At 33.4% G+C, this 26,643-nt stretch overlaps 2 protein-coding genes across 8 annotated transcripts in view; one reads left to right on the top strand and one right to left on the bottom strand.

The window, feature by feature from the left end:
* Positions 1 to 26,643, top strand: part of LOC127874770 (deleted in malignant brain tumors 1 protein-like) — a 327,853-nt gene that overhangs the window by 164,227 nt on the left and 136,983 nt on the right. The window lies entirely within an intron of this gene.
* LOC127874768 (sushi, von Willebrand factor type A, EGF and pentraxin domain-containing protein 1-like) overlaps positions 11,886 to 26,643 on the bottom strand; it is a 38,860-nt gene continuing 24,102 nt past the window's right edge. Inside the window, exons 34-59 of the mRNA XM_052419359.1 lie at positions 26,281 to 26,454; positions 25,808 to 25,981; positions 25,512 to 25,685; positions 23,805 to 23,981; positions 23,462 to 23,659; positions 23,076 to 23,258; positions 22,700 to 22,893; positions 21,571 to 21,792; positions 21,188 to 21,271; positions 20,207 to 20,318; positions 19,975 to 20,082; positions 18,282 to 18,357; positions 17,518 to 17,620; positions 17,349 to 17,392; positions 16,944 to 17,055; positions 16,447 to 16,547; positions 16,094 to 16,196; positions 15,660 to 15,810; positions 15,362 to 15,431; positions 15,138 to 15,204; positions 14,335 to 14,420; positions 13,299 to 13,425; positions 13,118 to 13,159; positions 12,888 to 12,998; positions 12,496 to 12,556; positions 11,886 to 12,018 (exon numbers count right to left, since the gene is read on the bottom strand). Of these exons, the coding sequence (XP_052275319.1) occupies positions 11,951 to 12,018; positions 12,496 to 12,556; positions 12,888 to 12,998; positions 13,118 to 13,159; positions 13,299 to 13,425; positions 14,335 to 14,420; positions 15,138 to 15,204; positions 15,362 to 15,431; positions 15,660 to 15,810; positions 16,094 to 16,196; positions 16,447 to 16,547; positions 16,944 to 17,055; positions 17,349 to 17,392; positions 17,518 to 17,620; positions 18,282 to 18,357; positions 19,975 to 20,082; positions 20,207 to 20,318; positions 21,188 to 21,271; positions 21,571 to 21,792; positions 22,700 to 22,893; positions 23,076 to 23,258; positions 23,462 to 23,659; positions 23,805 to 23,981; positions 25,512 to 25,685; positions 25,808 to 25,981; positions 26,281 to 26,454 (3,122 nt within the window). The 3' untranslated portion in view covers positions 11,886 to 11,950. The remainder of the gene's footprint in view (positions 12,019 to 12,495; positions 12,557 to 12,887; positions 12,999 to 13,117; positions 13,160 to 13,298; positions 13,426 to 14,334; positions 14,421 to 15,137; positions 15,205 to 15,361; positions 15,432 to 15,659; positions 15,811 to 16,093; positions 16,197 to 16,446; positions 16,548 to 16,943; positions 17,056 to 17,348; positions 17,393 to 17,517; positions 17,621 to 18,281; positions 18,358 to 19,974; positions 20,083 to 20,206; positions 20,319 to 21,187; positions 21,272 to 21,570; positions 21,793 to 22,699; positions 22,894 to 23,075; positions 23,259 to 23,461; positions 23,660 to 23,804; positions 23,982 to 25,511; positions 25,686 to 25,807; positions 25,982 to 26,280; positions 26,455 to 26,643) is intronic.

Genomic DNA, 26,643 nt, shown 5'->3' on the forward strand with positions numbered 1-26,643 from the left:
TTAGGTATGAAAACAAGTTCAGAAGGTCAAATAAGAGAAAAAAACTTGTTTATACTATAATATTTCAGACTTTATTAAACTTGGTCAAAACATAGGTTCTAATAATATCTCGGCTGAGTTGAAACATATTTCAGGTCTGTTGAAAAACATGGCCGCCAGAGGGCTGGGCAACTTTTTTTTTTACCATGTTAGCCCTCTAGAAGTCACGTTTGTAGTCCAATATGTATGAAAATTGGTAAGACTATTTGCCCCAATGAAATTTCTGCATAATTTGAACTGTGTCATATGAGAGAAGAAAACACTAGGTTACTAGGTTAAATTAATCAAAACAATGTTTGTTTACATCTAGAAGTAGCGTTTTAATAAAAATTTTATTTAAAAAAAATTGGTCCGAACGAATGTTTCAGTGATATCTATGCTGGGTTCGAAAATAAAAGTGTGTTTGTGATATTTTGAAATTTAGTTGTATGCCCCATTTAAATATGCAGTTAAACGTACAATGTCGTTTAGGAAAATGTAAATACTATACCGTATTTAATGCAACGTCTAACCATGGCAATGAAACAATGTCGCCCAATGTATTTTTTATGAAACCTAAAAGAGGAATGTATTTATTAATCAATTTGCTTGTCCTTTTAAGGGATAAAATTAAGTTAATTTGAGGGTATACTTTGTATTTTATTTAAAGATAAAGATTTCTTTAAGATGTTAATGGTAAAACATGTCCTATATCATAATTAATGTATATTTATTAATTTATCTGCAGATTGTGATGGTTTTACCACTTCAGACATTCCCATCTACGTCGTACTTCGCAAAAAAGTTCCAACGTCCCTCGAACTTGACGATTTTGATAAAAGTTTTCGAAGGAGAAGTTGGGGTTAATCATTAGGATGATGATGATCGTAAACTTGATGATCACAAAATATTAATAAACAAAGTGATGAGGATAAAGAAGAAAAGAAGAAGAACAACAATATGATGATTATAATGTAAATTATGACTTTTTAGAGGGATAGTTGCGGAGACGGTATTGTTGGTACATATAATGGTGATAATGATGACTATGTTGATGCCTTTTTGGCATGTTGATAACTTAACAATTAAATACTGTATACATTATCGATTCATCAGTGTGACAGCACACAAAGTCTTCATTTCATTCCTGCATGCTGAATGTTTGCATTCGTTTATTGTTATTTTTTATTATCATTACTATTTAAATGTGCTTTTTTTTTGAAAACACATTCATCATTGTGTAATAATGTTTGAACTTTTAAGTTCGTTGTTTTTGGTGGACAAAATAGAGCATATTTTATTTTGTTCATAGTTTCGTAATTTATTAGTATGAAATTTGAATGCAATATGAATATGAATTTGTTTAAATATAACTGTATTTTTAGCTAATCCTAATGAAGACGCACACCTTTATAACTTGATGTTTTGTTGTCATATAAGTATGCTAATGTTAGCCTGTAGTTAGCAGGTAGCATATCATGGTAAGAATGCTAACTTAAGCTTTGGGTGTTAGCGTGTTAGCTGAGAGAACAATGTAAACGTTTATAAAATAACGACATAGTTATTAAACCGTGAATGATTACACGTGGTATGCAATTGTTAAGCGAATTATTACATTGTTAGGGATTATATGTGGTATGCATTTTATGGGATTTTTATGCGAAACAGAATTTGTTATTTTTTCAGAGAATATATAAATATTATTGTAAAAATGTTGTGAAAAAATGAAATGCGTTATAAAAAAATATGTGTTTGTCCATTGTAACCCCATAAATAGTCTGCTTATGTCATATCATTTGTCACAATAATAATCATACAATATCATATTTCAATCTTTACTTATTTGAAATGGTAATATATATAGTTTAGCAGTCCCTGCAATACAAGTTAACATAAACAATTCCGTATAATACTACTCGCTCTTTTTCTCATTCCGTGTTACCAAACTAGAAGGAATATTTTAATGACATCATATTGTTATGTAAAAATGTATTTTATGTTCGATTATATGAGATGGGTGTTTATTTAAAATTGTGTGATGATAATACATGTAAATGTCACATTTTCGCAGTAAATTGTTCCACGAGAATATATCTGTTCTAGTCTTTTGATAATTCGCATCGCACGTGAGCATTCGGTTATCGACTGAGGCGTAATGACACAAAGCACTATTAAATGTGATTTCAATACATTTTGCATCACTTCTTTTCATCTCATTTACCCTATTTGGTTGAAGGTATTTGAATATAACATGTCAGCAAATACCAAGCGGTTGCGTGAATGCTATAAAGGGGTAACGTGCCGAGAACAACCACGTGGGTAACCCATGACTAAAGAAATCACATGAAGCACTGTGCTCCTAATGTAGTTATCCGGTTTTGGAAAAGGGTCTTTTTGTAACAAATCTAGGAAACACTTCATGTTTATTTAACTATAAAAGTATTATTTCCTAAATTTTATTTTTAAAAATCGCCTACATTATTTACAGCAATTGAAACTCAACATTAACTCACCAATTAACAAATAAATATATAAAACATTGAACTCGAATGTGTTTATCAGGAATTGTTATATAAATTTAATATGCTATACATTATATTAGTCTAAAGGAAATGTTATAGTGTTTGCTGTTAAAGGATAAAATGGAAATCATCCATGCAATTATATCTAGTTAAAAAACAATTATTATCAGAGAGACAAATATTGGGCATATTGGCCATTTGGATAGAAGTAAGGAACAACAATTTGATTAAATTTCGTATAAGAATTAACATATTACCTATCTTACATTACGTGGTATTAGCCTGATCCTTCAAATGGCACTTATCGATAGGTAGTCATTCATTTATTACCCATAAATTCGTGTTATTTGATATATCGAAAACAATACTGTGTTATCAACAAAATTGGGTTTGTTGATAGAACATTCGTCTTCCCATTACGATTTACTGACCGAGTACTGATCATGCAAGTCTTTGGGATCGAAGTTACCGGTAATGCGAAATTGAAACTTGACAAACATGTGTGTCTTTGTTTCGTATGAACATGCAGAGAGTACATTGAACAGTGTTACACCCCATACTACAAAGACGTTGTGATGTTGCCAAAGTTCCGGGAGATTATGCTGATATCGGCAAATGAAATATTCGAAGGTATTCATTCGGGTCTGCATGCGTTATTTAAAGGTCATTTAAGGTGGAAATCTGGATTAAACAGCTTTGCCGAAAAAAAACTATTGTGCTCGCATAAGTGTTCCATACCGATGTTACGGTTTGATACACCGTTTGAACGGTTAGGGTAACAAAAATGCATGAAAACAAAAAGTTCGCGTCACCATCGCTGTCTTTATGACTACCTAATTTGTCAGTAAATAATCTTGCTTGTAGATTCATGTTTTATTTATTTTCATCATTTATCATATTGTATATTAAACTATTTTATATGCTTTTAAAAAACAAAAGACATGTAACGGGAATTCCCATCATGAAATTGTATTCGTAGTGTTAGTGGTATTCGATAAGTCAACGATATTGATTAATTAGTGATTGCAAATAATTTATTTAACATGTATATTAACCGGTTATCATAATTAAAATTGTCATCATATTGGCTGTGCTTTCAGAAATTTCAAAAATGACATGCTGTTTTTACTTTGTCTAAGTTATCTCTATTGGATGCTAAACAGAGCTCTTGCATCTCGACATTTGTTTGTAGAAACATTCACACATATTTTAAAGTATGGTGTTCATGATAGAAAATGATAGAGAGTGAAATGGGTTAATTAACTTACCACGCATGTGTGACGTTCGGTCTGTCTGCAAATCTTTACTGCAAGCCAAAGAAGGCCACTTTGCTATGAGAAACAGTGTGACTTAAATTTTCTATCGAGAAATATCGTGGTTTGATGTCCCATTTACAAGACGCGATGACATTTTTAAAGTTATGCGAAAAAGGATCTCATGCAATATGCTGCCAGCGTAGCCACAGACCAGCCTGCGCCCCCGCACAGTCTTTTCAGGATATGCATACTTAGGTGCATACTCAGGAGAAACCACAAAACCTTGAGTGCTTGTTTATAGCGGAAAGCGTGGCCCATTACCAGACTGCGCATGGGCGCAGGCTAGGTTTGAGCTTTGCTTGCCTTATATGTTATACGACTAATTTTCGCATAACGCGGATGTTACAGTGTTATTTGAATGTGTGGGAAAAAACTGCGTCTTATTCAAATATCAACACAACATATGTTCTGATGACGAATAAATAAATTCATAATAAGCCATATGAGGACACATATGATGTGATTTCAAGTAGTGAAATATGTATCTACGAACACTATTACGTTGTCTAATATACATGGAGGTCATAACAAACATCTCATTTGGAGGATATTCGACTATTAAGATAAAAAAGAACACATCAATACTTAATCCTTTTTTAAGTTTAATAACTTACAACGTACATTTTCTTCTTTTATTTCAAAGTCAGGATTTTCGCAAAATAACTGTTGTAAAGATTTGTATTGCTATTTAATAATCCGGAAACCTTGCATATGCATTTAAGTATTGTTTTTAATTGCATAGTAAATTTTGACTAACAAGTAGATGTTTCATAATAGTCGACCTTTTCCATCATGCTAGCATATCATGCACATGTTGTAAAAGCCTGGTTGAGTTGGCCATGAAAACCCACAACTCACTCGACTACAAACCCCATTTTCATCTAATATTCCGTTTTAAATAAAATTCTGATAAAATACATGATGCTTAGGTATTCACCACCATTACATTCTAAAAACATGAATAACACTAGTTGTTCTTACAAATCGTGTTGTTGTTTTGTCATATTGTAGCAAGTGGATGCTAGCAACATAGACAAACGCGTTTTGTTATGGTAACATTTCAAAGGCCGTTTACTTATTCCCAATATGCAGAGCGTGAATCCAAATATCGTACGCAAAATACAAATATTTATAAAACAAATCGTATGAAGGTTAATCCAAATCTGGTTTATGAGAAAAAAAAGGTGTTAATGCAGACAATGTCTGTTATTTCAAACATTTAAATTGGTCATGACTATTTCCAACAATCACCCGACCAGGACAGGCCGATTAAATCCTCAAATAAACTTGCTTCAAGTCAACCTTGCGAAGTTATCTTAAAGTCAATGTAGGGTCATGGGATATGCAGACAAAGGAGTGAATACACCTATCCAGCCAGACATACGTCTTAACAGCAAATAAACAGTGACTGATTTTACGTGCGAACAAATTATTATGTGTACTGATATACAGATATAGTTGCTATCAATCAATTATTGGGCTTTCTGGTGTCACATTAAAAACAATCAAATGAGTTTTCACACTGAGAACAATCTTCCGAGACTTGAAACTGTGTACACGCTCCCGAGATTTCATACTGATGAGACTCACCCAAGATTTCATACAGCTTACACCTACATGCTATTTTTTACTAATTACTCTCAAAATATATTTCATACTGCTCACACTCATTTAAGATTTGATAATGCTTACACTCACATGAGATTCCATACTTCTTACACTCACATGAGATTCCATACTTCTTATACTCGCATGAGATTTCATACTTCTTACACTCACATGAGATTCCATGCTGGTTACACATACTCACCTGAGATTTTATTATTACACTTTCCTGAGTTTCCATACTGATTAAACTCACATGAAATTTCAAATCGAAAACACTCATTTGAGATTTGACACTGATGACACTGAACAGAGCTCACAGCATCTGAAAACATAGTAAGGTATATGTACTTAAGAATGCTGCTGGTACCATAATACCAGACATGACAGAATACATGGACGTAGACGAGGTGAACATGAGAAGCAGTTTTCTGTGGCAATAGCGATATAGTGTAAAGACAGACGATACGAGCCCTTCGCTCGCTCATTGGCAATAATAACCTTCTTAGGGGGATCTGAACTGGAAATGCACGAAGAAGCGTAACATTTTTTTAAACCATCAAAAATAATAATCCATAGGACAGTATTTTTCTCTTAAAAAATTATACCATGGCATTTATTGCTCATTTATAAAATATTACATTTTGTCAGGACAAAATACCTTACAATTCATAAGCATGCTATATGCTGCATATGATACTTTTGAGCTATAACTATCTTGTCAGCAAGCAACCACTTAAGAAAATAACCTCTCCAATTACGGCGAAAATACAACTAAGTATTCTGCTGAAAACATAAATTGTCCTCTATTTCCTGAATGAACAGCTTTAACATAAAACAGAAGATTTACTATCGTCTAGGTTTTAACCATAGTTTGTTTCAATAGTTTCAGTTGACGAAGTAAACTCCCAACATCATATGTCATAATTTGTAGCAATTTGATAAAACATGTTACCGATTGTTCGTGACTAGTTTTTACCAGAAGGTCATGGATGTAACAACATGTTGTTGTGGACCATTTTACTATGTTATAAACCAAAAACTACACATCCATTTGAGAAAAAGAGTTATTTCGATATAAAAGTTTGCTTCAATCATTTGTACCTAGGGGTGTAGTCAGTTTTGACCTTAGGAGAGTGCTTGGAACAAATTGTCTTCAAGACCACAATGTAACATACCTGATTTTAAGGGCTAAGTGGTTTCAGAGAAAAAGATTGTTTGAATATTGTGCCAACTTAGTCTAAATTAAAGTGTTGACATTCATCGCGCGGCCAGTGTTTACCCTACTTGCATAATTTGAGAAAGTTTTGTAGGGGTTTTCTTTTCCATTCTACATACCAAATCATTACGCATGTGAGAAGATAATGCATCAAAAGTGTAATGTACATAAATAATTATGATAGTATGATAGTAAGCTAAACTAACGATATGATAGAGTGTCTTGTAACAGAATCACTAAGATAAAAAGGGGCATAACTCTGCATATATTTAAAGGCAGGAGGATAAAAATGGCACATGTACAACTTTATATTTAATGGATGATTGCTTACAAGTTTGAATTACGTACATTTATACATTAAGGAGAAACTCGTCAGTTGAAAAGGGAGCAGCACTTGTGTTATGTGTAACGTATAATAATAAAATTCCCACATTTACAACTTTATATTATCAAAACCAATCACTTCAATATTGACTGATGCATGTGTAAACGTGTAGGTGAGCCCCTCTGACAAGGTCGTGTATACGGACAGCCGTCCATAGTATTATAAGTATACATCCCTTTAATGTTTAACGGACGATAAAACAACATGTTAAACTCACAAAAGATTTCAAATAATTTATTCTAAGAAAGCGACTAGAAAGCACGCTTACAGGTTGATATGGCTTAGTAGTGAAAAGTCAAGTTGAATACAAGGAAGAAGATCTGTAAATAACAAATACTGTTGAGTTTAAAAATATCCTTAATGGCAACAATAATTTCTAAAATGCATTTGCACATCAACATGTATTCAAGATCTACAATCTAAGATTTGTTTGATTTCTTAAGAAAATGAAAATAAGTTTAGTTTAAACCTACTTCGGTTAGCTCGATTGTATTGAAAGCCTAATGCTTATTGAAAAACATTTACTGGGTAGTACCAGTACTTGGTGTCTAAATTGGAAAACAAACAAAGGGGCATAATTCTGCCAAAAGTCGTTGGGTCAAATATTCCTTTCTATACAATTATCTACTCTACGTCATTCAACTGTGAAAGTTCGACCAATATTCAATATTAAGTTGAAGAGGATTTTTAAACACAATATTTTGATACTATAAATTCTATAGAAGAAAAACAGACAAGGGGCGATTATTCAGCAAAAACCAAGTCAGAACCAAAGCTAGAAATCATATTAACATAAACATTGTGACAGTTTGAGCGAGATCCTATTCGAAAACACAATTTAAAACGGACTATAAAATCCATAGTGGAAAAAAACGGGCACAATGTCATAAGTCTACACAAACCTCTGTCTCTATGAATTATCTACATATGAAGGTCTTTAACTGTGAAGGTTTTAGCGATATCTACACAGCAATTATGGAGGAGTTCAAACTAAATATTACGGACGAACGTACGTACATTGCGAGCGAAGGAAGGACTGACGACCAAGTGCGGTGTGGGGGCATACAAACCACAAATTACTACATTTTGATAAGGACAAGCTTATCATGACCACACTTTACATTTGACCTTCTAAATGTTAGCTTTATCTTCGAAATATGGGAACAGCTTTTATATGTGAAATCAGTATCAACGGGTTAAACACTTGTAACAAATTATTCAGAAGTTCAGAATGATACAATCATAATCAATATAAGATCAGATTGATTCGTGCAGTGACGCACATACACCAAACTCTCATCGGTACAATTACGTTGATATTACCATCTGCAATACGGCTGATTCAAAACTTAAAAACGGAGTGTGTTTGTTCAAAATCAATCAGCAAATGGTTTACATGCTTGATTTAAATTTTCGGTGGGGCGTGTAGTATTGTCTTTCCGTGCGATCTTACTGTTCCAAAAAGTTAAAAACTCAGACGTTTGTGAAGAAATGTCTTACCGATATGAGCAAATCCATCCATACAGAAGTACTTCATTGTTTACTGATGGGTATCATCTTTTGTCCTTTTCCCATAGACTGCACTTAATTGCTCTTTTTAAGCCGCCTTATGTGTATCTCTCGCCTTTGTTTCAAAGGTCTTACATGCATTACATGGCATTTTCAAAAGTTTATTTGCGTTCGAAAAGCTCTGTCCGCATTGATGATGCCCTTTAAGTAATACGTATTCAGTTCCTGCAATCAGCGGGCAACATTTGACCTGATGTTACTGTCAGTGTCAACATCCAACGTAGAGTTGCATTGTCCGTCCTCAGAAGCATTTATTGTCAGTAAAAGTAACTATGAAAGTGTTTCAATGCTACGACTGCCGGGAGTTTTGTTGTGTGAAAAGAATCATCAATGTATTCATATAAATAATGACTGGTTCGTTGTTTTCCTGAATCTGTTTATCCCCACAGCGAAATAAGAAGCAGGTACAGGTGTTGAAGTGTCTGCTTTGTCATGTTAAATGACTTTTTAAAGTACTGTATTCCGTTTACTGAAATGTGGTTGTCTTTTCAAAGAGCTGTTATAATGGGCTTATTATTTCTGTAAAGTTGTCATAAAATCTCCTTTAGTCAACCCGACGCAGCTACGCATCTCCTTTAAAGATCTTTTGTTATGAGACTTTTCTCAAGCTTACTGTGGATTGTGTTTCAGAATTTTGGCAAATCAGGTTTTTTTTAAAAATAGCTTGCGTTGATACCCGTTTCTAAACGCTCAAAACTACTTTTCGAAACGAAGCCGAAACATATCAATTGACGCCCTTGTTTTAAAACCATATTTAAGTACAATTAAAAGGTTGATTTGTTTTATGTACTTTTCACTTGAATAATCTTCTAAAATCTTGAATAATCTGATATCTTTACATGACCTAGGTATACGTTATCACTGGAATGAAATATGGATTTTCTAACAGATGGATGCAGCACATTTCAACATTAAGCGTTATTTGATCTTTTGAGGGCAATATGGTATGATTTAAAGTGGTGATGGTTAGCACATGATTAAAGCATTAATGGACCAACAAGTAACATTATTTACTATCATTTTTCCAACGATGTGCAAACATAGCACCATTGTTATGTTAAAGGTGTTGCTGATTGGCTCAAAATTGCCAAACGATAAACGCTTTTTGTGACATTGACAAACGATGTGTCTACATTGTGCCTATGTCTTGTGTTGTTTATTTAAAAGGTGTTACAACATAATAATGGAACAATTTTGTATCTTAGTTTCAATATTGCGTTGAAGGTTGGGCAAATGGTGAAATAAATTCAAAATGACATTAAGTCAACTTAATATTTAAACGTTTTGTCAACGGAACGAATTTGTAGATGACCTACATCGTCGCTGTCATTTTCCAGGCAGCCGTTTTATCATATGCTTAATGTTTATATTGTAACATATGAGTCAGTGACGTGTTGCTTTTTGTATTACCTTTTTTATATTGAATATATGTATGTACATATAAAACAATGCGCTTTTTCTTTTTGTCTATAAGCAATATCTCGAAAATTAAGCACTTGAAAGTATTTGTAACTTAAACAATCCCACACTTCAGACACCTGACGTATAGTGTCGCAAACTAATGGCTAACAAATTTGTTCGACAAACTATTAGGATGAAGCTGAAAATGTCTCATGATTTTACCGTATTATCTTTAATTTGGTCGTGGTTGCCTGCCTTGGCAAATAATATGTGAGTTATACCTCATTCACAAATAGAGACCGATCACCGTCCGCTCAGCGGACCACGTTTTTTACGCTCATCGGGCTGGCGCCCGGCCGATGATCGCACGGACACCGGGTAATTTTGTCTCGGATTAATTGTACGCGTATCAGCAAAAATGAAGACATTTCCCAGGGAAATCGGCCGGCGACCGCCTGATGGCCGGAGGGCTTCCGCACGATGACCGAGGGACGCCGGACAGAGCTCGTTATGATACACGTACAACGAATCCGATGTCGGGCGATCGCCGTGCGATAACCGTGCGTTAATCGTCCGATCTTTCGATCTTAACTCGATTCTTTCCCAGGCTCGACATCAGGTAAAATTTAAAGTGAGACTTAAAATTGCTCCGGACGCCACCAGATGCTACAAAATGACCCGGTGATCGTGCGATCATCGGCCGGGCGCATGCCCGATGATCGGAAAAATACGTCGTCCGCTGATGGGACGGTGATCGGTCTCTATTTTTGACTGGGGTATCAAACTGTGTCACTCATCGGACGGCGGGCGGCTCCAACGTGCCCAGTCTTCCCGATGCCTGGATATCCCAAACATCGGCCGGCGACCGGATTATATGTGACTGAGGCATAAGGAGGAAGCACCAACTGTTTAGTACATACATACAGTATAGCTAAGTAAAGACCTGCTTATACGTTTTGCAGAAATGGCTTACTGATAACACAGGATTTTACACTGTTTATACATTGATATAACATGATTTAATGTATTCGATAACCAGAAAGCAGTGACGTTATGCTTTCTGAGCACGTATAATAAGTATATACTAAATCGCTTTTATTAACATTTGAAACATTCAACCTATAGTTTATTTTATCATACCATACAATTTAAACTTAAACATACGATACAAATACGACGAATATAGAACTAAGCATAAGGTAAAAGATAACGTCCGACCGTTCGTCCGTAAGTCTGTTATACGTTTGTGTGAGCTTACTAGCTCCTATATCCTTTGGCGGATTTTCATGGAGCTTGTCTCAAATGTTAAGGGCAATCCGACGATGCGGAAAATACACGGGGAAGTAAATACGGTTGTAGCTAAATGTCATACGTCAGGGTTTTAAGTTATAGCCTCATTTTTTGTGTTCGCTTTCTCGTTTCTGTATCCATTAGTGTTCTCATTAAATTTAGCAGTAATATACAATTTCCTTTTGCGTAAAATATGAGCCTCATTTTTGTGTTCGCTCTGTAATTTCTCTTCCCATTAAAGTGTTTTTATTAAATTTGGCAGCAATATAAATTGCCCTTTGTGAATTGCAGAAAGCACGAGTTAATAACACCGGCTGAAAGTCAATGTCGCACAAGTTGTTGAGCCTTTTCTTTTCTGTTTTGTGTTTACCTTATATCCCAGTTAACCATCGAATTATTTTTATAACAATTCAATATTATGCAGTTGCCCAGAAGGCATAAGTCAATCAAACTGACTCAAAATCAAGGTCACCTCTTCAAAGAAAAAAAATCGTCTTTTAACTGCCCTGATCACTATCTGTATCACAATTATGACTGTTTTTGGTTTGCATGTCGATATGTTCAAATTAATAAGTGGGTTTATTTAATAATTATTAAACTTTCTTGGGGGTATTAATATTGCATGCTAAAACAAAGTGTCGACATTGTTTATTTCGGTAAGACCACTTGCTTGTAGCACATCACCTTTGGCATCTGTAATACAAAAGTAGACTTAGTTATTGTCCGCGGACTCTAAAGTTTCATAACTAAATGGAACAGCGCACATTCTTTTGAACTTTTTTTGCAAACAAAAAATCTTTTTATAGACTTTCCCATAATTGTATTTTTAAGTTGGTGTACAGTTAAGCCTGTCTTAAATGTCACATGTTGGGACCCAAACGATCGTTCGGTTATCAGAATGGTTCGGTTATCAAAGTGTTTTGGAAAAGTCATTTTAATAATAACTAAATTTTTAACAGTAAATATTATGGGGGACATCGTAATTAAAATATATTGTAGGAACGTGTAGTGAGCAAAACCTTGTTATAGTGTACACATAGTACAAATAGTCATCACTTAACCATGTCAATGTATGCACAAACACAACATTTATTGAAAACGGTTTGAACAGATTGTATGGTAAGCATTTTTTATATTTATTTAAATCAGGCCCATAATGTATGTCCTTACCATCAGCTGAATGTAAGCTGCCTCTAGGTGTACGTTTTGCAGTTGAAAGATTAATCTTTGGCTAAAATGAAGTAATAACTTTATCCACTTGCATTCATGTAAATGCAACGTACATAAAAGTTGATAATTTAACATAGAAAAGTGTTGATAAAAAAACAACAACATACATTAAATATTTATGTAGTACTAACTGACAAATATAAATATGATTTAAAAATCTAAATGCGCGCCTGTATACTTGCATTACTTCTCACGTGTGCCTGTCACTTTCATCTTCTCCAAAACGAAATATGTACATATTGAAAAGCGTTTCATATACAAAGAGGAATATTTTTCTATAACTGAATAACAAAAGTCCAGCCTATAATTACTTTCGCGAGAATGACACATACCAAAGCAACAGGCTCCTCCGTGATACGTGTTGAGACAAATGATGCGCTGTTTGTTGAAATAAACGATTTGCTCTGCTTACGGTGTTTCCGTCTCAGTAAAGCATTTCGAATCTGAAAATTCATTGCCGATATTCAGTGAATATAATTATTCACCAGACAGTCGATAAATAAACATAATTTGCGCTTTTTTCTGTGATGAACAATACCAATTATAATATTTACATTTTTACCTGTACATTGAGCACACAATGGAAGACAAATATCACCAGTCCCTGCAAAAAAGATAAACGATGCATTAATTCCAAAATGAAGCAAATAATATGTGGCAAAACTGGTTCAATTTCAAATTTAGTTTAAAACATGTGTCCATGAACACGTGAAACTTTTCCAAACCCAAACGGATCAACATACCTGCAAGCTGTTGCACACTGCAAACACGTACTGGACCCAGGTCATGCTCTCGTTCACATAGAGGAGACCAATCACCCACGTACAACCCATAAGCGGAAGCAGCACGCACAGACACCGAACGCCGGCTCTATGATACAATTGCAAAAAACTACAGCTAAGTAAGTAATTAATAGTAAGTGATTAAGATTTAACTGTTTCATTATTGAATTTAATTAAGTAAATAATTTTGACTGGGTGTTGCTCTGTTCATGTAAAATGTTACCAACAGTGTGGAAACCTTAAACCAAAATCATCTTTAAGCCGATGAATTTGGAAATATTTGACACATCTTTTTGAAAACAGAAATAATTATTTATACTTACTCTATTTTGACAATTGTGAAGATAAAATCATCTGTATTCGAACTTATAATAATTGATGTATGACACCACTAAACATCTTTTTAATTAGTTAATATGAATACATGTTTTAGTACTTGCTCACAGGAAATGTTTGTAATGGTCGTTTCTGTGTAGTTTATTTTACAACTGATAAAAATCTTAAATGAATCTGTACATTTATTTTCGTATCTATGAAACCTATTAAGCAATTATTTTACTACAAAGTTTACTATAAGAAAAGCTTAAACAAGTATATCAACAATATAAAAAGTTTTTTAAGTGCCTGCTCTGGGGATCAAACCTTTTGCTTCAAGAAGTGAGACCCTACTCGCTTCCAGTACACCAAGCATGCTTTAGAAATAGGTACTGTGGTTTAAACCCAAAATTGTAAAAACAAGAATTTGCTAAATAATCGATACAAAAGATTATAAATTTATATTCGTTCGACTGATGATAATCAATAAACGAAACTATATTAAATTGCTTTAGTAAGGAGTGTCAATATGCTGGTTTGAATTAAATGCGTACATTCTTTTTTAATCTATGACAATCATTGATAAAATATTCATAATGCCAAAAGGTGAACTTTCATCACCACAGGAGAAGCATTTTTTTCATACTTTTAATTATAAATTTAAAAAAATAGTTAAACCTACTTTGATCGCTCTGATCTGGACTTTTCTGATAATGTTTTAGAACGAAACATCGTCCTGATAACAAGAATCAGCACAACAAAGTTGACCTGAAAATGTTATCGATATATATATATAAACAATTATTTATAACGTGTATATTGCAAAACATGGTCTCCGAAGATAACATATCGGGTCTTTACAGCGATTATATACTATTTAACTATTTCACTAGGCACTCAACATTTTAATATGACAATATTAAACCGACATACAAATATGACGTGGAATGTAATTTAAATATTAATAACGATAATTACGTTTTAATAAATCAAATGGTGTTTATTTGAATGACATTTATAATGAACAAGTTAATGCCGATACCGACACGTGCATTTATATTGATGAACCAAATTTGTGTCTAAATTTCGAATCTGCACACATTAATGGGGATTTTCCAACAGTGTACATTTCTGGTGTAAATTAAGTAGAATTGAAAACAAAACTCTACTTTCTGGTACTACATATTTTATTCCATTTTTTTTTCATCAACATTTTACCTGTTTAACTCAAAACTTCTACGTAAGCGTTGATTACAAAACATGTATTGCTTAACATGTATTGCTTAACATCTTTTTTTAGGAGACGGTATATTCTTAACTCGGGTAGCATTCACACGTGAACAATCATAGTTATAGTGGACACAACCAAATATATCCGAAATAAACAAGATACTTATAATATTGGTTTAATATGTTTACATGAAATTGCATTGATTGATTAATTATAAAAAGGTTGGTCAAACAAAACTTTATGACGAACGTTACCAAAATAATTAGCATCGAAGGTGCAACAAATGCCCAAATCAAACCACCTTCCATAGACAGCCAGCAACTGTAAGTATTCAAACCATTTGTCTATGTGTATATTTCTATCTAAAATAAGTCGGACGTAGTAACAACAATGACTAAGAATAGAAACATTTGGGCATAACAAGTTTTAATTTAATAAAAATTACAATTGTGTAGGATTTTTTGCAAATGTAACATACAACTTGGTGTTTCCAAATCCCTCAAGCTTTGTGGCTCCCATGGAAACTCCAACAATGACTGCTGGCAATGCTTAAAATAGTTCATATTCAGGTTATCAACCAAATGTACTATTTCGTTACAAGCAATAATAATAAATATGAATGTATTACACCGCATTTACTTTACTGTAAATGTATTGATTGATAAGATTCTTTATTATGTTCTTTATTAGATTACTCATAAAGAAAAACTTATGTGTATTCAATGATTGAAATTACAAATCTTTTTTTAAATTATAATAATATTTTCTGTGTTCACCCCATGCTGCAGGAAGAGTCCACTTCAATCTGGACTTCGTGACAAAGACATAAAGTACGGTTATTCCGATCTCTATTCCCTCCGCCAACATCAGAAAGAACACAACTAAATAGATGTATTGCAATAGAACCGCAATAGCTGTACACAGAGCCTGAAACAAGCAATGATGCTTTAACATATTGGGAATTTTAGTACATACATTTGCCAATTGCGCCTCATTTAGTTGACGTTGTCAGCTAGTAATGATCACACTATTTTGGTCTTCTATACAAAAACTACACTTACATTGTATTCGTGCTAACAACTTACAAGACCGTGCGTTACAACGAAAGGTTAAACATATATTCAATCGCTATGCTGCTTCACGTCTTAGCGTCTTAACAATTACTTAGATCTTCAAATCTCTTAATGTTTCTTAAACGTATCATGTCTACCTTATTCTCTTTTCGATCAACCCCTCCTATGAAAACTGCGTATGATGCGATAAGCGCAATCGACAAATTCATGAGGATAACCACGCGATCCGACCTCACATATCTTGAAAACAGACAGAGAGAAATACGTAAATAAAAATAAAAAATTTGACGCACTAAAACGTTATTTAGATCTCCAGGAAGTAGTAAATATATTCATTTGTTGTCAAAATCGAAATTCATACTTTTATGTTGTTACTATAATTCGTTTATAAGCATTTCACATTGCATTTTGCTTCATGTAAATGTGGAATGATTGAAATAATTTTAAACAAATCTGTATCAGTTATAACGTTTTTCATATTAATTCTCACCTCCATAGATAAAAATGTACAACAACTGTGATGATCAACCCAAGCATTGAAATGCTGCATCCTACTATCGAGATCACATCCAAAGCCGTGGTATCCACGCTCTGAAATATATCATATGTAAAATGCACGCACGATGAAATCTCTTCTTCTTATCGGATTTGTCATACAATATACATTGACTGCCGTTGGTATCAATACATTTCAATGGGTAACATGCATGATATAAAACTATACACGAGCATAAAGTCTTATGTGAACCATGAGAATCTCATATGGGCACCCAGCTGGGTCCCCATAGAGCTGTCTACACGGGACGCATATCTAAAGTACGAAAAGAGTGTGTTGAATGTGTGTTGGCTTTCCACGTTTAACTATTCAAATATGCTTGAGCAAATGTTTTGTGGTTTTTATGCTGTTTATTATTTCATGGAAATCATCTAGAGATTCTTAAATAAAATCAATAATCTAATAATTAAATATCACTACTATCTTGTTACCTCAGTCCAAGGACTCATAAGAATAGCAAAGTTCGTGAGATGGTTGCAAACACACTTGGAGGAATAACTTCCTTGTATTGCGAGAGTACATCCATTGGTATCCCAGGCTGACCTATTCCAGCGTAGTATAGAATTCATGGAACCATTATATGATATTCATTATAAAAATGTTTTTTTTTTACGAAACGTATCACTATATGTGTATCATTATATATGTTGTATGTTTGACTTTACAAAATTTATCTCGTGTTTGATGAGCATAACGAGACCTTCTTTATATTTTGTTGATGTCTAATTGTATCATTTTTTATTTATATGAAATATATGGCATTTAATGATTCTTTTCAATGCAAACAGTATTTGTATGTCAAAATCGTTATATAACTAAACTTATCTTTTGCTCACCTGCTCATGTTCCAAAATGTGCATTTTGGTTGGCCCGAATTTGTCTGCGAATAGATAAAATCAATAAGTGTATAGAAGGGACTATATTTTTACATGTGTAATTGATTGCTTACGAAAATTTCCATTTTTTCAGATATTTTAAAATGAAATTTGACATATATTTTCATACCTGAACATATGCCAATGTTAATGATATATTGAAATTTGGATTACTTTGCCAGTTATCAAGATTGACCGATATAACTTCTGACGAGATCACCGACTTTGCATCACTGAAAATACATCAACACAATTAGTCTGTTTTTGAACTAACCTGTAAATAAACTGCTTCGCGTTTTTACGTTTTTAATTGGTACCAGTTAACATGTTATGCGAAGTCACATTTGTTCAACTGTTCATCACAGATTACAAAAAAACATTGTATACAAATAAGCAATATAGCTTACATAAATATTTTGAACAATTTTTTTCACAAGAAATCATCGTTTAAATGGATACATTTTTAAAGCGTTACAAATGCGTTTTGATCCCGACGAGCCGTGTTTGAATCCCACTAGAGTCAACATAAGCACACTCACAAATTTTGAGGTAAAGATTATTTTTACTTGCACTCGACCTCTTTCATTCCGGAAAATATCAAATGAAATTGTTTTATGACACACTTCAAAAAATGAAATATTTGTTTAATCAATTTCTAAAACTTAATCATTGTGTACAGTATTATAAACTATATTAGTAGTATAAGTGTTGGTATTATTCTTATGAACATAATAACAATTGCGCAACGCTCTGCGTATTTGACTTTTGATGCGGGAAACATAACGTACACAACGATGAAAAATCACAAAATGTTGCCCGCTTGTTTTAACAAAATGATAAACAACATTTAACGCGTAATTAAAGTGAAGTAGATAGTAACAATGTATTATTCACCTTGTATTATCTACTGTGTTAGAGGAGAAAATCCCAGATAAATTCTTGTAAACCACTGCTGAAAATGACGACGCGTCTGGAAAAAAGAAACGCACCTTTCTTTGGAGAGATTAATCAAACACTGACGTACATACAAATGGGTTTAAAATACATGTGTGACAATTTACATTTTATTAAGGTTATGAACAAACATGAACCGGAATAATTTCCTACTAAATCGTATATTCTCTGCTAATGTGTTTCACGGTCTTGGTCGGTTAGCATTATATGATGCTGATCGGCGTTAAAGGATTTGTAAATACAAGTGAGAGTATGAATGAAATGGTATTTAATCGCATTTATTGAAACAATTTTTCGTAACATTGATCATTTACAAGTGTTAATTTAATTTTTATTGAAACAATCTAGAATGATCTAGTGTCAAATAGAGCAAGCCCTTTCTCAGGATCTTAATGAAGTGAGCCAATGGTTAATTGACAACAAGTTATCTCTTCACCTTGGTAAAACTGAATCAATTCTCTTTGGTACTAAACATAAGCTAAGGTCAAATCCCAGGTTAAATATAATATGTAATGACACAGTTATAGAACCTACAACTGCAGTCAAGTACCTTGGGGTCAATATTGACCAGAATTTATCATTTGTCAATATGGCTCAGTCTGTTGTAAAGAAATCTAACTCTAGGTTACAGTTTTTTTTATCGTTAAAGCAAGTATTTAACCCAGTATACCAAGAAACTTCTTGTGATGTCCTTAATCCAGTGTCATTTTGACTATGCTTGTTCTATATGGTACAATGGTCTTACACAGTTTTGGAAGAATAAACTTCAGGTTACCCAAAATAAATTGATCCGTTTTGTGCTCAATCTTGATTCTAGAACTCAAATTAGCCTGGAACATTATACCTTTTTGCAATGGTTGACAATCGTGTCGAGCAAATAATGCTCTCCCATGTTTTTAAGATCAAAAATGGTCTATCTCCTGACAACTTGTCAGACCAGTTTATTCCCCAGAATTCTGTCCATTCCCATAATACCAGATTAAGTAATAAAGGTGCTTTCTCTGTACCAAAGGTTAAAGAAATTGGGAATATGTCCTTCAGTTACTTGGGTTGCACATTGTGGAATAAACTATCATCGTTTATAACCCAGATGACATTATTGTCCAGTTTTAAATCTGCAATCAAACAACATCTTTTAAACAGAGTCTTTTAATCTATGCTGTTAAATGTTTACATTTTCCTTTTCCCAATGTCTTATCATTTCGGATTAATAATACATTCATACTTAATGTGACATTTTAATTTCTGTTTGTTGTAGTAACCTTTAATTTTTTAATCCATCCAAATGTATCTGTGATATGACGATCATAATTGATACATTTGTGTCCATTGATCTGAATCTCAGTAATATATTTTATATATTTATTATGATTAACATAGTATTAGTATTAATTTATTACTAGTGCCTCTCTATGTCTTGCCACCAACAATCAAGGACCACAATGGAAATAAGGGATAATGCTCTTTTTTGTGTAATCCTTGGCGTTAATGTGCATGCCATAGTGCATTCTATGCATTTACTTATCAATTATGATTGTTTTTACTTCATATTGTTTTATGTACATGTTGTTTCAATGCATTGTGTGTATGTATGCTATCTCCGAAATAAATCTATCTATCTATCTAGACATACTTTCCAATGATGATTTAGGTAAAAACACGGCAGTCTTGAAATCTCCTGGATTCTCTTCAGGAAATTGTATATTAGGAGTATGTTTCTCTATTCGACTAGCATGCATCACTGAAAGTACATATTAATATATGTGTACATTTACTGTAACCGGAACGAAACCGAGCAAATCAGAGTATACACATACGTAAATATATTAAACAACACATCAGCACTTGATATGAACGGTTCTCACCAAGGTTGGTCGTATTTACTGTAATTGAACCATTTTGCGAGGACTTGATATACTTGGAAATCACCCCAATATAACGATCCACAACTTGAAGCACCTTTACTGCACTTTTATCCTGAAAGGTGACCGTGGGTTAGGTATGTTTTACCATTTAATATGATTCATTAATATAAACGTTTACAATCTATTGCGTAAACATATGCTATTCATTGGTTCGAACACCTTGTATAAAAATGTATTTTATGAAACATACGCATCCTTTTATTAATAGATCAATAACATTTGTGGTCTTCTTTATTGCATAAAACATGTTCTATTGTATCGACGATGCAATATTTAAATATAATTAAACTAACAAAACAGGTTTCATATAAAGGAAATTTTAAGAGAGGGTAATAACGTGATAGGCAATAAGGCGACGTCCATTTCGAGACAGGCATTGTTCGCCGTTTTATACCCTTTATTACTTACTTTTTAAGTTTTATATGACGCTCACTTTACAGCCTTATCAGTAAAAAGGTGATTATCATGTATGTCGTATTGAAATTCGGTTTATAGCTCGACTTTATCTCCCCGCGAATGTTCTTAGTGGAGCTGTAATTAGATGCTCCCGCTAAGAAATTTCGTAGCGAGACATCGAGCGAATATTTATACGATATAGCCATTAGTAATTGTCTTGCTGACATGGTTGGAAAATGATCGGCGTGTACAATATTAATACTAGTTATCGGCATGGACGTCGCCATCTCTATTATCACGTGATATCCCTCTCTGTTCAAGCAAAAATTTATCGTAGCATTTAAATTATACTAACGTTTATCTGTTGTATAAATCAATGTCAACCTGGCAAATGTTAACAGCTAAGATAAATGCGACAGACAAAAACAAACGATGACTTTGCAAATATTCCTTTAAGGAAAGGCGGACAATCATAATGGCATTCATGTCGTAAAAATAAACGCTCGTATTATTAATAAAGCCTACCTGATTATTATTGTTTTGTTCGATAGACTTCCAGGAGTCAGTGTTGCTGGCATCTAATATGTTACTCGTTGTTTGTAAGAATTTCTGCAGATAAATACAACCGAATGCTAGTTGAACATAAAATTGTCACGATAATCGGAATTTCTTTTATTGTCAGTGGCTTCTTACGTATAAGAGTAAATATATATAACATATTTGGTAAAAGCTGTACACAAACGTATTTTCTGATTGTATACATGCAAACTGACATGTTTTATATAAAAACATGAATTATTAAACATTCTATAGCTTTTTGATATGTCGTGTACATTTTTGTTACGCTAGAAGGTATTATTTACATGTGCATTCATCTTATTTTTCTCAACAGTGCACGTATGTCTTACCTGAACTTGATTGTTTGTAGCATCTGTAATGTTAATGTTAGCACTTGCATTAACAATCGTGTCTAAAATGTTTGTAACTTTCTCTAACTCCCCACTTGTTACAGAAATTGTGTTTTCTTTATTTTCTCCTTGCTCATTTTGCGAAATATTCGTAACGTTGGAAAGTTGATTGAGAATATCAGTAATGCTTTCCTGAGTCGGATTATAGTTTATAGCTTCGATCTGAAATATAAAATGGCGAGTGTGACTAACAATCAGTTAAATATCCATTTTTGTGGTTGCTATATATGTGTAATGCCCAGAGTATTCTGAATCAATTACACTAGCATGAGTAGAAGAAAACGTACATTATAACTATCTATCTGTCTTAAAAAATCAAATTAATTATACGATTTTTCGAATAAACGTTAACATGCGAAAAAAGAAGAGCGTTCTACGACAGAAACGATTATTTCAAATTCGTTCGTCCAAAAGTTAGGCCTCCAAATAAGGAACTGTGAAATGGCATTGTTATATTACTGTTTTAAATGGAAGGCCGGTGCACCGTACCAGTTGCTAGTTGCCATTTGCTAATTTTAAAATGGGAGTTTCTACTTGCAATTATATTGAGACATACATGGTTATTTCTAATCTGACAATGTGTAAGAAATGTTATTTCTACATCTGGAAAACAGGACTTCTTAAAATGTTTTAAGTTATTTTAGTTCCGGAAATTCTTCATTTAAATAGATATAAGTCATAAATTTGTTCATCAACTTATTGACATAATAACAACTACAAGTGTTCAATAATTAATACCTAAAAGGCAAATTCGTTTCAATGGAACATTACTACATATTGAAAATTCAATGGAATGCCACTAGCAAATTTACAAATGTACACATTATATATATCAAAGTGACGTCATGATAACATAAAGGCCTAGATAGAATTGTCAAAAAAATTCATTTGTAATGCGCTGTACAATTCTGATTTTGCGTTAAAGGGGTAAACATTAAATAGAAAGTGTGTAGTTCGAGATAGAAGTATCACGCACGTTAAACACTAAAACAGCTTGCGATAAAAATCATCGGAAATAATTGTTTTATTCTCCTATCTCAATAATACTGAGCGATTACTGTTTGAATACCTGTAAAGATATAGTATCTATCTCCTTTCGAACGCATCCATCAACAGGTTGCATCCATTCACCTTTTGGGGAACAGGTTCTGGAGACTACCCCAATAGAATTTCCTGGACATGTTTGTGTCCGTATCCCCCCAGGACTCGTTTCATCCCAACTTTGGTTTTCCTTTTTAGTACAATTAGGGTATACTTTGTTTTCTAAAAAACATGTTCCAAAAGTATCTTCTACAACAATAATACTGTTATACATATATTGAGCAAAAAACACAATTCAGGCTTGAGGTTAAGTGTATGTACATCGTTTTCGCGGTTTAAAAGTCTCCTGTGATTTTAACACAAACTGACACTTGTTTTCTACAATTGAGCAACCACAAACCTACCGTTCATACATTTCGGTGTTTCACCACTCCATTCACCATTCGATAGGCAAATTATGTTATCATAGCCGTTTACAGTAAACCCTGCCTTACATGTGAACTGTATTGACATGTTTGCTGTATATGGACCTTTGGTTGTAGCATTCATATCCATTTCATCCCCACTGATGTTTAAAGATGGACAAACTGTAATATGATTCATTAATAATAATAACATTTTATTATAATACAATTAAATTTTATTAATTATATTTACTACTACTACCAACAATAATAATATGTATACTATCATTATTATGCACTTGACGCTCATCAAAACAATTAATTGAAAAGCATCTACTATGGAATAAATAAACAATAATATCAACATATATTATTTGTATGCACACCAATCGATTCACATGTACTGAAATGTGGTATGCTCCAATGTCCAGAAGCATGACAAACTGCTGCTTCGCTTTGTACACCAGAACGATTAGTTAGTCTGTACCCTATGTCGCACACCATAATTGCTTGTGTGCCAAATGTTGTCTTGTTTCCAGCATATGTGATTTGTTGATGACCTCTTGTAGTTAAGACTCCGCAGTCTGCGTTAATGGTTCACAATATAAAATAAAAAGATTATGTTGAACAACGCGTATTAACGTATTTGTTAAACTATTTTAAAGTGGAATTACACGAAATTCTATCGTAAACGTTTTTAATAAGTCAACTTGTAATTGAGTTTCTTACCAACAGGGTTGCATTGGAACTCGTAAAATGACCACGAACCATTGCTCAAACAGATCAGGAAAGTGTTTGATCTCGATAACACATAACCGGTATCACACATGACGTTTGCATTAGATTGGAACACCGTCGCAGAGAAGTTCATTCTACCATTTTTAATTTCAGGCGGACGTCCACAATCTACGAAACATAAAGAAACGCTTAGCTCACCTGAAGTTTTCCAGCGTCCTGCGTCGTGCGGTTTATATGGTGTGTTGTCACAGGTCACCTCTAGTGGCCTCATATTGTATCCCATCCGACAACAAGTTTATTAGGTCAAATCCCAGAAAAAACCTGTTACCACTCTTAAGGCGGCATTGAATACTCAATCTTTGTCAGAATGTTTATTTGGAAAATGTCGCGGCTCCTATCGAATCTGATTCATATGTGACCCAAACTAGGTCAACTGAATATATAAGAAAACTTATAACCACTCAAGAGGCCATTTTTATGATTAACTCTTGATGAAACTTTTATCTTAACAATATCTAGGTCGAGTTTGAATAAGGATCAATTTTACTGAAAAAACAATGCCACCCGGTCAAATCTTTGGACTAACTTTTTAAGCTCAAATAACATGTGATACAACTCTTATAAATATCGAATATAGAAATCACTAAGTTATTCCCTTTGACCGCACTTTTAATCATCACAGTTCATTACAGTTTTTGGTAGTTCGCTTTGTAACTCCCCTTACGGAGAAGGCAGCATATGACTTCCTATCTCATTCCTATTTTAGCCATCATTATGGTGAGGAATTTTAAAATACTTTTGGAAAAATGCCCAACATCATGAGAAAACATTGTGCGTTAAGTACCCGTCTCCTGTCATTAAAGGTAAAGCTCACTCTCGGAGGTTCAAGTCATATTTGGCCATACATTTATTTGCAATATACTGATAAATATATATTGATCATGGCACGATATGTATCGTGTTAAAATCGACCACCTTAAAGATCAAGAACGCAAATCAAAAATCAAATTTGCATATACCGGTATAAGAAGCTTACTTGGACTTTAACGTTGTCATTTTGCATGAGTGTTAAGATAACTGACCACTTATAATTATGAGAACACGACATTTCGTGTGTAAAACTTGTCTCCCTACCTCAGAGGTTAGGGTCACACGTAAAGGTCAAAGGTCGATTTGTATTGTAAAACAGCATATCCAGAATGTCATATTTCAATTCATTATTCAGTTTAATACAAATACCCTAAGATAACTGCCATTCAAAGACTGTGTATCGTGTATGACCTGTCTCATTACAAAGATAAAGGTCACCCTTACAAGTCAACAGTCCTGTTTAGCCATAAACCGGTTTTGTTTGACATAAGCAGATTATTAGACACAAGTTGAGTGTAGTAGGGGTATTCTTGCTATGCTATTTCTAAGTTGTCTTCTGTCGGGTTAACTCTTCAACAATTGATGATCATGAAATAAGGTGAGCTCGTAAAGCCAGTCGTGATCATCTTGTTATAGTGGTTATAGGCAAAAACATTATATGTTAGACAATATGATAAAATGACGAAAATGGTTTCCTGTATAAGCAGTTTAAGGAAATTACATACAAGGCACATGTGATGTTGGAAAACGTAACTTGTATGGATATCGTACCAGTAATAGATGATCATGAATTAAATTATATTCAGAATCGCTGCCCAAAAATGTTACCGATTATGTTGCAAGTGAAGTTATTGCTTGTCCAGTTGCCATCGGTGTCACAGAAAGATGAATCATTTCCGAATAACTGGTATCCGATATTGCATTTAAATGATGCAAGTGTTCCATACGATGTGTCCAACGGTGTTACATAACCCCCCAACGGTTTATGCAGTGGTCCACAATCTAAATAAAAACGGACATTTGATATAAGTGTTTTGCAGACACAAATGTGTTTTCGTTTTATGAATATCAAGATACAAAATTGACTATAAAGAATATGCTATGCATACAAAAACCTTGCTTACCAACATATTTGCAGGTAAAGTTTTCATGAGACCATATCCCGGTATGTTGACAATGGGATGTGTTATTCCCTATGAGTGTGTTGCCGCTATTACATGTTATTGTGACAACTGATCCATATGTTGTTGCTCCTCGAGAGACCGTTCCATTTATAGGAGGATTAACTTCGCCACAATCTAGATTAATAATGCATACTTGTGCGCTGTTGATTATGTTTTGACTGTCATATCATTAACATTTCATATTAATGTAATTTCAAATAAAGTTATTAAAATATAAATTTAAAAAAAATCTTCCGTAACGTATTTCATAATAAAATTATAACGTTTCCGTATGTTTTATTATCATACATACATGTATATATATATGTATATATATATATATATATATATATATATATATATATATATATATATATATATATATATATATATATATATATATATATATATAATCTGAAATAAAATTAGTATACCGATTAATGTACAGCTGAAGTTTGTATTTGTCCAGTTGCCATCACTGCCACACGTGGATATGTCATTGCCCTTCAAATCGTATCCTGTGTTGCAGTATACCCTGGAGACGTGACCGTATGTTGTCTCTAAACCTATTAAATATCCGTCACCAGGAGAAGCTAGCGGTCCACAGTCTGTAAAAGTGGGTGCATTAAGTTAGAAAATGGAAAATATCATATTTTCTCTTACGTATACTTCAAAATGTAATTAAGTGTATTTTTACATAATGTCTCTTTATTTGAATCATATACATTTGCGAATATGAATTTGTCATGATTATGTTAACGGGATTTTTTAACGAGCGATTAGTGTTCAAAAGGTTA

Source organism: Dreissena polymorpha, chromosome 3 (assembly GCF_020536995.1).
Source record: "Dreissena polymorpha isolate Duluth1 chromosome 3, UMN_Dpol_1.0, whole genome shotgun sequence".
NCBI classification, from domain to species: domain Eukaryota; kingdom Metazoa; phylum Mollusca; class Bivalvia; order Myida; family Dreissenidae; genus Dreissena; species Dreissena polymorpha.